The sequence below is a fragment of the Corylus avellana genome, chromosome 9 (assembly GCF_965113065.1).
Source record: "Corylus avellana chromosome 9, dhCorAvel1.hap1.2, whole genome shotgun sequence".
Lineage (NCBI taxonomy): Eukaryota > Viridiplantae > Streptophyta > Magnoliopsida > Fagales > Betulaceae > Corylus > Corylus avellana.
In genome coordinates this window covers 22,058,252-22,070,588 of record NC_142498.1, presented here as the reverse complement: position 1 = coordinate 22,070,588, position 12,337 = coordinate 22,058,252, and the positions used below count along the sequence as shown (strand labels likewise).

General features: G+C 39.5%; 2 protein-coding genes and 1 pseudogene across 2 annotated transcripts; all 3 read left to right on the top strand.

Annotated features, from left to right (window-relative positions):
- Window positions 1–1,606: 1,606 nt before the first annotated feature.
- LOC132190551 (putative F-box protein At5g55150) lies at window positions 1,607–3,080 on the top strand (annotated as a pseudogene).
- Window positions 3,081–6,108: 3,028 nt separating this feature from the next.
- LOC132190068 (uncharacterized) lies at window positions 6,109–7,727 on the top strand. Its single transcript, XM_088510578.1, has 3 exons — window positions 6,109–6,552; window positions 6,668–6,820; window positions 6,910–7,727. The coding sequence occupies exons 1-3, from the start codon at window positions 6,508–6,510 to the stop codon at window positions 7,285–7,287; spliced, it is 576 nt and encodes a 191-aa protein (XP_088366704.1). The 5' UTR covers window positions 6,109–6,507; the 3' UTR covers window positions 7,288–7,727.
- A 1,798-nt stretch (window positions 7,728–9,525) lies between these two features.
- On the top strand, window positions 9,526–11,035 carry LOC148583924 (putative F-box protein At5g55150). Its single transcript, XM_088510577.1, has one exon. It carries the CDS (start codon window positions 9,675–9,677, stop codon window positions 10,869–10,871), a length of 1,197 nt encoding a protein of 398 aa, XP_088366703.1. The 5' UTR covers window positions 9,526–9,674; the 3' UTR covers window positions 10,872–11,035.
- Window positions 11,036–12,337: the final 1,302 nt, after the last annotated feature.

The window sequence follows — 12,337 nt, the reverse complement described above, 5'->3', positions numbered from 1 at the left end:
ATGGAGTCTCCTTCCAATATGAGGGGTTTGGGTCCCAGGTATAGGGCTAGTTTGGTTGCCAGAGGGGCTGCCTGACCCTCACCATAGTTCACCTCTGTAGAGTTCAATCCTTTAGTACAAGCAGCTATGATCTTCCCATTATCATCACTAATAACTGTCGTAGCTACTGAGAAGGAATTTCTGACTGCAATGCCAAAGTTGGCTTCTAGAAAGCCTACTGCCTACTGGCATGGGGGGAAACCCACAGATTTTCCTAAGGATCAGTATTTTGCCAAGCTTGCATATGAGACTTTACTGTTATAACTTGATTTGCTTAAGAAGAGAGGGGATTTCCAGCTTATGAGAATTGATGCATCAATTGGTTTCTTGAGAACCAGATTATATCCATAACAATGATAGCAAACTACTCCCTTCCTTGGAATTGTGAGGAGTTTTGGGGGATTGAGGATAGTCTTAATCCAACCTTTACCTACTAGAATCCTTTTCCTTTTCATTAAACCATGATCATGATTTCCCAATACAGGCATCTGCATAACCTTATATATATATGCATGGGCCGATCTTTACTCAAAGTAAAGCATAAACCTAAAAAAATTGAAGAAGCTCATTCCTGAAAAATGAAAATGACATCATGATTTGGATTCAATCTCAATAAAACAATAAATCAATGAGAAGCTCGTTGATAAGTTCAGTAGATTACTTTTATATTTATTTATTGGTAAAGTAAACAGAAAGATGCTATACATGAAAACTGTTATGCAACCTGGAAAGCATGGTGATAAGCAGTTCCAGAACAGTTGATTGGATACGCATGTACAGGAAAAAATAACAGTATATTGACAATTCCAAATCCACCCTAACACATCGATTAGGTTCTATAATTTCCATCTGAGGAGATTTTTGGCGTGATATTATACACCTTAAATTCATTAAATTTATATTCTATCCACAAATTAATCTTTCTATTTAGGTCTCTTTATTATTGGGAAATTAGTCTTAGAATACAACTTGTCACTAGTTGCATACGTTCTATTAAGCTATCACTAATTATAAATGCATCTTGAATTAATCTATTCAGAAACCTTTAAGTGTCTTTTCATTTTTCTATGTATATATATATATGTTTAATTAACAATCTAGAAGATGTCCTTTCATTTTTCTATGCGTATACATTTAATTGGTGCAACCAGCAACATTTAAATGTCTTTTCATTTTTCAATGTTTAATTAATCTATCCATAAACATTCGTCTTTTCAGTTCGTTTTTTTTTTTCATCTTTCTTTCTTCTGAGATGAACAATAAGCCAGCTGTAGAGTGTACACGGTTTACGACTCTTCACACTGCGGCACTGCCCCACATGCGACTACACACTGCCCCACGCACACTCCCAAATTTCCAAGAATCATCTTCCCTACTTCTTCTTTCTCATTCTCACGTCACACTTCACGCAGCCTGCAAGACACAACCCACATCACTTTTCTCTTCCATTTTCTACTCCTTTCTCCCACATCACGCAGCCTGATCCCAAGTCACTATACCTTCCCAGCGAGCCGAGTTCGAGCAAGGTTCCCCAGTTTGGATTGAGCTCGAGACCGGCTCTTTTACAGCCCTCACTGGTGAGTCGCTGAGTGCTTGGGTACTTGTTACACCACCGATACAAGACTTCTCTTCGGTACGGCATAGTTGGTAAATTCAGGGGATGATGAATTGTTACTAGTTGCACAATGGCATAAATGGGATCCTCGGAATTTTTTCTTGCCTCCTTTTTTCCGAAATAGCCTTTAGATTCATTATATTATTCTCTCAAATCTCAGTTCCTGTAAAAACAGGAAATATGAAGAAAATCGCCGTTGATTGGACGCAACTCCCGCGAGAACTCCTGGAACGAATCTCGAAGAAACTCACCGTTTACAGCGATTATGTCCGATGCCGAGCCGTGTGTCTCATGTGGCGTCGATCAATTCCAAGGGTCCCGCACCACCTCCCTACACAACTCCCATGGCTCATGCTTCCGCGTTCCAGATCCCAACCACGATGCCAGCTCTGCTTTTACGACCTTTCTACCGATAAGACTCACCATTTCGAGCTCCCAGAAGCTTCAAATTCTGAGCTTCGCATTTGCTCCTCCAATGGCTGGCTCGTCATCCTCGAAGATTCGCCAGTCATCACTCTCCTCAACCCTCTCACTCGGGCCAAGTTCTACCTCCCTCCCCTTACCTCCTTCCCCAACGTTCTGAGCTTCGACCAAAGTACGTAGGGAGTACGTGATCGAAGACGTGTCTCGTGATGTCTTTTCTACCTACTGGCAAAGTTTGAGGGAAATGCGCGACGAATTTATCAAGAAAATTGTTCTCTCCTCGTACCCACTGAACAACAATTTTGTTGCGCTTGCGATTCTCAATGATGTCGGTTTGTTGGCATACTATAAGAATGGCGATCTATCTTGGAATTTCTTGCCTGCGGTTGACATTTTATTTTGTGATGCTACATATTACAAGGGACAATTTTATGCTGTGGGCGATGACGGAACACTCGCGGTTTGTGATATAAACGGCGAGTCATCGACTGTTTCGGATAATATCAGTCCACGGGCAAAAGATTTTGAATGCCATAAGGTATATTTGGTGAATTCAGAGGACAAGGAGTTGTTAATGGTTGTACGCCATTTGAATGATAATTTTGATGCTAGTTATGAAACGTTGCGGTTTGATGTTTTCAAAATGAATTGGAGTGAGCCCAGTTGGGAAAGAGTCGAGAATTTGGGTGACCGGTTGTTATTCATTGGTGGAAATTCATCTGTGGCGTTGTCTGGTTATGGTGTTCGAAGCTGTTTACAGAATCTCCGTTATTTGTCTCCGTGCGATGATTATGGACAATGTTTAGGGAATTGTATTTATTTCACGGATGATCTTTGTCAATGCTACTGTAGTGGTAACGAATTCAGTTGCTATTATGTGGGTGATAGAGGCATCTTCAAGTTATGGGATGAAAGCATTATCCCGTTACCATGTCGGGAAGAAGGTTCATATGCACCTTGGATTGCACCTAGTCCATGCTAAAGTTGAATCCTGTCGATTAGAGGGACTTTTTTGAGTTTAAAAATGCTTGATGTAAGATTTTGATACAAATATGTTAAGTTTGTTGAATATAAGAAATCTATCCATGTGAAAGCCTTTGTTAATTACCGTGTGCAACTTTGTGTAATGGATTTCTTTGGGAGGGCGTTGCATTGCTGCAATCTGAATCTGATTTTCAAGGGCGGCTTGACCTGTTTGCATTGACAATTTCAAATCTATAACTATTATACACTTATTAAATTTCACTTATTACAATTGAAACCCTATGAATTTAAACTCAAAACCAGAACACATTAGGCAACATCATCAACAAAGAATTGTCTGTCTATAAAACTCTGTTTGGTAAGGGAGATTAAAATAACTAAACTAACTTAATTAAAAGGGAGTTACAAAAAAAAAAATTAATAGAAAAAGCACTAGGGCTTCAACTATCTACCTAGCATTCTTTTACATGTTCTTTAGACATTTTTAAGTTGACTAGTTTAGAGAATCAACTCTCATAATTGGATAAGAGATATTCATTTTTTCCAAAAAAAAAAAAAAAAAAAATCTCATAATTGGAAGATGCAATAACTAAGCCTAGGGGTAGCTCAATCGGTTAATGACCACGCCTCATGAAGCGGAGGTTACTAGTTCAAATCTCTCATCTCTCTCTTATGCGGACATGTCAAAAAAGTAAAAAATAAAAATAACTAAGCACTAATCGAATGTAAAATAAATTGATAATGAGTTGGTTAAGATTTTGAATCCAAAATCATGTCATAAGATCAGTTATGCATTCCATATTTTCTCAAAACATAACAAATCATAAAAATTAAAAAAAAAAAAAAACATAACAAATCAAACAATTGATATATCCAAAAGACAAATATTTTTTTTTTCTTGTCTCGTCCAACTCCGTCTATATATTTTTTTTTTTCAAATCTACAAATAAATTTGTAGTACCTACATGGGTCCAATGGTCAAAAAATGTTGAACAAAAGATGGACAATAATTGGAGTAATAGCATGTTCTATTCAAAAATCATAATGAATCATAAATTATTATCTTGTAATTTTTCTCAAAACAAACAAATATAGGATCAGCTTTCATTAATGACCTAAAGAGCATATAAATTGAACATGGGTCGGTTGAAATTTTGGTTTCAATAACATGTAAATATTGCAAGATAAGCATCCAATATATTCTTAAATCATAAAAAATCAGTTCCTAAAGGGTAACTCAATCGGTTGTGAATCACACCTAATGAAGCGGAAGTCACTAGTTCGAATCTCCCCTCTTCCTTCCCTTGTGTGGACATGTAAAAAAAAAATCATAAAAAATCAAATAAACCAGGCATTTATTTTTTTTTTAAAAAAAAAGTTAATATTTGAAAGAAATTATTCCCTCTATTTGGGCCAAGGACAGAGGTAATTAGTAGAGATCTAGCATTTGAAACCCTTCTCCTTTATTACAACCAGATTTCCGGGTTTCAGTACGTCCTGCTGCGCATATTTCACGCCTTGTCATTTCATTTCAGCCTTATCCCACACACAACCTCATGCAGACTAGCGCAGCGCATGCCTCAGAATTTGCTTCAGCAAGTTTTCTTTTGGGAGAAGTGCCCAACTATGGCGGTAGCTATAATACACATTAAATTTATATTTTAACCACAAATTTATCTCTATCAATTTGAAAACAATTAAGATAGATCAGATCCTAATCTTGCTAAGCATAATTTGGGCGCCTTTATTATATGGAAATTAATCGTGGAACACAACATATCACTACTTGTACACCTTCAATTAATCTATTACTAATTATGCATGAATGCTTAATCAATCTATTCAGTAAAATTTAAGTGACTTTTTATTATCGTACGCGTACTATATTTATTAGTTTATTAAAAACATTGAAGTGCCTTTTTATCTTCCGTTGAAAAAACAAAAGGACTTTGTTTTATGCCCAACTGCCCACACACAGCCTCCCGCAGCGCATGCTTCAGTTTTCAGAATTTGCTTTCAGAATTTGGTGCCATCACAAAAAAACTTGCTGCCTTCCACTCTTTCCAAATCAACGCCCGGCTGGGCTTCTGTAACAATTAAAGCATCATGCTTTGCTGGCAGCACCGATGATATAGGACAAAAATAAAAGATAGTCAGAGAATCAACTATCTTAATCAGAAAATGCAACGATTAAGCACAGTTGCTGCAGCTCTTTTAAAAGACATATAATTTGTCTCTTCCCTTGAAAGAAATTTCTTCCTCTTCTTGTTGGCCACACGCACACAGACGCAGATTCCTCTTCTTATTTTGTCGTTTTGGTTGACCAATCCACGTGACAACTTACAGCCTTTGTCGTTTTGCTTCCCTGGCCCCATATTCTGCTGCACCCGTGATATGGCACAAAATTTTTGTTGTTCTGTCACCGGGCGCCTTCGCTTCTTCAACAAGTTCTGACCCTTTCATTTTTTTCACGCAGAGCACCAGCTCAACAAATTCTGCCCCCTCCACGTTTCATACTCTTATTATGCCACGCGTCCCTTGGGTCAAAGGTTCCTTTGTCCTTTTGGTTGACACCTCGATGGCCCCTTCCATTCTACCATAAAACCCTAAACAATTCCTACGCCGCTCAGCTCTTTCCAACTTCCTTCTTTTTCTTTTTTATTTTTCTCTGTATGTAAAAGTGTGGCATTTGGAGCATCAGAGATTCAATCAGCTATCACCTGAATCTGCCTTCTTTTTTTTTTTTTTAAATAGCCCTTAGATTCATTACATTATCCTCTCAAATCTTAGTTCCTAGAAAAACACTAAATCTGCAAAAAATGGCCGTTGATTAGACGCAACTCCAACAAGATCTCTTGCAATCCATTTCCAAGAAACTCGCCATTTACAGTGATTACTTCCGCTTGCGAGCTGTTTGCACCCAATGGCGCTCCTCAGTCCCAAGGTTCCCACAACACCTCCACGTCAAATGCCATGGCTCATGCTTCTCCTCTTAGAATCCCGTCTACAATCCCACCGCTCCTTCTACAACCTCTCTACTAACAAGACCTACCATCTAGAGCTCCCAAAAACTTATTTCCCTTATCTTCACATTGACTCCTTCAACGGCTGGCTTGTCATCTTCGACAACTCCTTTGCCATCTTTCTCCTCAATCCTATCACCCGAGTCAAGTTTCATCTCCCTTCGCTCTCCTCCTTCTGCAATGAGGAGATATAGCGGGTATCATTCCGAGATATATTGCGAGGAATCAGTAAACCTCCTCTATAATCAGCAGCAGACGATGAGTCAGATGAATTTTCCCCGACAAACAGCAACTGGTCACCCAAATCTCTCCCTCTGCCCCCACCATAGCCTCCGCAACCTGCTCCAATTCATCCTGTAAACCTCCAAGGACGTCCTTCTAAGGAAGGACACAAAAGCACCCTGTAGGGGACTAGCATAATAAATGTGGCGTACCACCAGTAACAATGCGCGGCCACCTTGTCCTCAGGTATCGCTTCTCTTACAAATTCTATGAGAAAATATTGACTGATCCAAACTTGTATGTGTGCTATACCCTTTTGGGTGCTGCTGGGATTTTGATTTCTTGGTTCTAACTATGACAGGAAACTAAGAAGGCAAATCCGTCAGCTTCAAACTCAATTGGATTTGGAGATTGCATATATGTAGACGAGGAACACAAGTCACCTAAAGAAGACATCCCAGTGCCCATGTTTTTAGAACAAGCAGAAGCTATGCCTAGCGAAACTGATGAGATGGTATCTACCTTAATTTCTAAATAGTTCTTCGAAAATTGTGTTGACCCAATGAATGTGCAAACTGTAATTGATGTAATATAAATTGTTAGGAGGAGGTTGAAATGGAGGATATAGTTGAAGAGCCTGTCATGGAAATCGACAGCTGTGATGCAAAGAATCCACTCGCAGTTGTGTTCTTTAGAACAACGTTGAATTGGAGCCGGCTGGGGTGGGGTAGAGGGAGAGATTTGGGTGACCGGTTGCTGTTTCTCGGGAAAAATTCATCTGTCTCGTTGTCTGCTGTTGATTATGGAGGAGGTTTACTGATTCCTCGCAATATATCTTGGAATGATTCTCGCTATATCTCCTCATCGCAGAAGGAGGAGAGCGAAGGGAGATGGAACTTGACTCGGGTGATAGGATTGAGGAGAAAGATGGCAGAGGAGCTGTCGAAAATGACGAGCCAGCTGTTGAAGGAGTCAATGTGAAGATCAGGGAAAGAAGTTTTTGGGAGCTCTAGATGGTAGGTCTTGTTGGTAGAGAGGTCGTAGAAGGAGCGGTGAGATTGTAGACGGGATTATGAGAGGAGAAGCATGAGCCATGGCATTTGACGGGGAAGTGTTGTGGGAACCTTGGGACTGAGGAGCGTCATTGGGTGCAAATGGCTCGCAAGCAGACGTAATCACTGTAAATGGCGAGTTTCTTGGAAATGGATTGCAAGAGATCTTGCGGGAGTTGCGTCCAATCAACGGCCATTTTGTGCAAATTTAGTGTTTTTCCAGGAACTAAGATTTGAGAGGATAATGTAATAAATCTAAGGGCAATTTCAAAAAAAGAAAGAAGGCAGATTCAGGTGATAGCTGATTGAATCTGATGCTCCAAATGCCACATTTTTACAGAGAAAAAAGAAGAATTCACTATTTTGCTACCATATTGTATTAAAAATTGTATGCCATATTGTAGGGGTGTCAACCCGGTCCGGTTTCCCGGTTTTTGGCCAAAACCGAAACCGGAACCGGGGTACCCCGGTTCTTGGTTTTGGGAAACCGGAACCGGAACCGGGACCCCGGTTAACCGGGGTCCCGGTTTCCGGCCGGTTCCGGTTTTACCCGGTCCGGTACCCGGTTTTTGAAAATAATTAGTGTTTGAGGCTTATTTTAGGTATTGGGCCTAAAATAAGCCCATTATTTTTTTTTTATAAGTTAGCTCATTTAAAAAAAAAAACTATTAATCTTTTTGTCTAAATTAAAGAGGCTTGATTGTGATTGTTTCAAATAATTAAAAAATAAACCTAAAAAAGCATAAAAATCCTAAATAATCAATGTTTTTGCCTATATGAGCCTTAGAAATAAAAATTCAAATTTTTTAAAATACCCTAAACATAATTTTAAATTAGATACATAAAGAAAACATTAAAACAATAAAAAGTAAAAACAAATATGTAAACAAACCAACATGCACAAGAAATAAATACCCCTTACTACAACAATTCAAAACCCAAAAAAATAAAAGAATTAAAATAATAAAATATATATATATATATATATATATATATATATATATATATATATATATATTATTTAATAAAATAATACCCGGTTCCGGTTTTCCCGGTTTTGACCGGGTGCCAAAAACCGGGACCGGAACCGGGGTCCCGGTTTTTTTTTTTTTTTGGAACCGGAACCGGAACCGGGTCCCGGTTTTCCGGTTTCCGGTTTCCCGGTTTCCCGGTTTTCCGGTCCCGGTTCCGGTTTCCCGGTTTTTTTTGACACCCCTACCATATTGTTTGAACTTTCTGTGTACACGTGAAGAAAAAACAACACATAAGTAATCTTTATGAACGCATTTCATACGCGCATTAAGTTTACCACATTCATATATTTTAAACCATAAATTAATCTCTTCCAATTTCAGAAATATATCACTTGGGGCAAGGACTTTACTTATGGAATTTTTTTGAAAATTTTATGTGAAATGTGGATGATATTTGTATGGAATTGAAACAGAAAAGAAAGAAATTGTTTCGAGGTAGACTCCAACCAAGAGGATAATTAAATTTATTTTTTCACGGCACATAAATCCCAGAGTGGATAAATTTAGAGCATAATCTCAATAAGGTTGTAGCACAAACACATGATCATGTGCCCACCAATCAAGACGTAACACTTGAGCATGAAACACATTAAGAAAAAAAACATAACCCTTATATCAGGTTTAATTATTATTTTTTTAAAAAAAAAAATTAGAAGATGGCAGCAACCCAAAGTCACCCAGAGTGAGGTGGGGGGTGGCGGTGCCACCACCGGCGACCCCTGAGGTGGCTGAGGGTGGCTAGCTGGCCACCTCCTCCCCCACTTGGGGTGGCCAGCATCCACCCATTTTTTTTATTTATTTATTTTAATAAAAAAACAAAAAAACTTAATTAGTTTTTAAAGTTTTTTTTGCTTATATTTGGTATGATCAGGTATAGTTGTATTTTTTGGCTAAGCTTAAGTGTCACCTCCTAATTGATGGACACAAAGAACTAGGTTTGTGCTACACCCTTATAAAAGTTGCTTTTATGCAACACAAAGAATTTGGCAATTTGCCATTTGCCATTTGGGCCATCTGGGCCAAAAAGACCCAACACTACCCATACCAACGTCTCATACTTCCAAGCAGATCCTATTGCCCCTTCCATTCTACCAAAAAAACCCTAATTCCGATGCCTCTCACCTCTTTCTTTCCAACTTCCTTTTTTTTCTTCTTGTCTGTACAAATTTTCCCTTTGGACCCTCAGATTCAACTGGCCTTCACCTAAATCTGCCCCCCCAAAACCTCCCTTAGATTCATTACATTGTTCTCTCAAATCTCAATTTCTGGAGATCTGCAGAAAATGGCAGTTGACTGGACGCAACTCCCGCAAGAACTACTGAAATCAATCGCTGACAGCATCAAGATTTACGCCGATTACATTCATTTCCGCGCCGTCTGTCACAGCTGGCGATCCTCCGTCCCAAACACCCCGCGCCAACTCCCTCCTCAGCTCCCGTGGCTCATGCTCCCCCACGTGCAATCGCATCTGTCCCATTGTGCGTTCTTCGACCTCTCGGACGGCAAACTCCACCATCTTGAGCTCCCAGAGGACGATAGGCACCTCAAGCGCCTCTGCGGTTCGTCCCACGGCTGGCTTGTGCTCCTTGACGAGTCTCTAGAGATACTTCTCTTCAACCCTCTCACCCGAGCCAGGCTCCACCTACCTCCGTTCGATGCCCTGCCCAACGCCTATCACGCTGTCTGGGAACTCGATGAGCAGCAAGTATGGTCGTCGGAGCTATTGGAGGACTACATGCTTACTATGCGGCGAACACTCCACTCGTCTCTCAAGAAAGTTGTTCTCTCGGCGGGCCCACTCAGCAGCAACAACTTTATCGCGATAGCGATATTCCACCATTTCAATATTTTAGCGTATTGTAAGAAAGGGGATCAATCATGGACTTTGATATACCGCACGACACGTTCGAGCAAGCAGGACGTTATATATTACAACGACCTATTCTACGCGGTGGGAGAGGAGGGCGACATTACCGTGTGCGATGTAAACGGCGCGTTGCCGATGGTGTCGGTTATCATACCGCCGTTATGGATGCAAGACGACGATAAGTTCTTGGTCGGCAATAAGTTCTTGGTGAATTCAGGGGACGAGGAGTTGCTGTTGGTGACGTTCGTCGACGAGCTTGTTGAGCGTTTGCTCTTCACAATGGATCGGTGTGAGGTTTTCAGAATGAATTGGAGCGAGCAACAGTGGGAGAGCGTTACAAGCTTGGGTGATCGGATGCTGTTTATAGGGGCAAACTCATCGGTGTCGCTTTTGGCTTCTGATTTTAGGGGATGTTTAGGGAATTCTATCTATTTCACGGATCATTGGGATTACAACAATAACTGTCGTTTTGGATACTCTGATGTGTGCATATTCAAGTTGTCGGATGGGAGCATGGAACCTTTACCTTTTTGCCACCGGAATCTCGATCCCAATTCTCAGAGAGGTTGGACTCCAATTTGGATTTCGCCAAATCCGTGCCTTAATATTTAGACCTAATTGCCTTTTGGTGTATATATTAATTTCTCTCTATGTGTCTGTTATTGCCGAAACTACTTTGTATATATAAAACTGCCTTTTGTTTTGTGTATTGGATGAGACATTGTCACAATTAGGTCTTTGTAAAACGTGTGGACATGTTTCAAAGATATGTGACAAAGCAGTCTTGTTCTTCGATTTCGTTCAAACCTTAAGAGATTGCAGGAATTACACGAATTACACCGGTATTAGATTTTATCAAGGAACTGTTATTATTTACAACTTGCAGCCAGCTTGAAAAATTAAGAACAATTGATTAGCGGCAATATTGTGGATATGGAAAGCTGATTCTTGTTGGTAAAGTTGAACACAGAAATAACAACCATGTGTTCTCCACAATCCCAAATTGAAACCCTTGGAATTTAAAACTCAAAACCATAACACATTAGACAACATCATCAACAAACAATTTTTCTGTCTCTAAACTCTGTTTATGTTCTCCCTCTTAAAAGAGTTACAGCTTATGGCCCAAGAGTGTTTGTTTGTAGGTGAAGAAAAGGGTGTAGCATTGGAGACAGAGTGAAAGGCGATCCTTTATTTGTTGTCGAAAGGATGAAAAAAAACTTTAATTGGTGTCCAAATGATAATACAACGTAATTCAAATGTTAGAGATAAACGAAATACACCAAGACTCCTACATCAGCTTGAGGACTCGACACACTGCTGCGAAGAAGTCAACTGAAAGAAGTTGGGCCCAATGGCCCAAGAGCTCAGAAAGAAAGAAAGTAAAAAAATGATCAAATGGCTACTTGGATGAGATGAGGCAAACCCATGCATAGAGATGACTGCCAATAAAAAAACGATGATGATGAGGGCCACAACAGCAACTGTACGTAGTTAATTAATTGGCTCCCAAAGCACACATTCCCTAGGAAGTATCAATGATTGGCCCAAAATTAATGATGTTTGGGCGGAAATTCCAGTGCTTTAACCTTTAGTCGAGGGATTCTCCGCCAAATCAACAGTTAGACACCCACATCAAAACTTAAGAGTCCTCGAAACAAACAATATCACAGCAGGCCCAACCCCAATGCCCGATGGCCAAAGCCATTTTATTCCTAAAATGGGTTTGGTGGTCGCCTATTGGATATGGCTCTTCAGGGTGATTTGGTCACCTTCAATGGCTAAATAAAAAAAATTAATTAATTTTTTTTTGCTGGGGGTAGCCGAAGCTACCTCTATGGGGTGGCCAACCACCCCTTACAAGTTTGCAACTTCTTTTTAATTTTTTATTGTTTAATTTTGATTTAAAAATTAAAAAAATTTTAATAATAAAATAATAAAAGTAGCCTATGATGGTTAATGGAGGGAAATTATTAAAGGGTTAAACACTTAATACCTTATGGGATTTGATAACTTTATTTTTTATTTCTTAAAGTTTGGTTTTTATCACATGAGGCCTATGTGATTTTGATAAATGA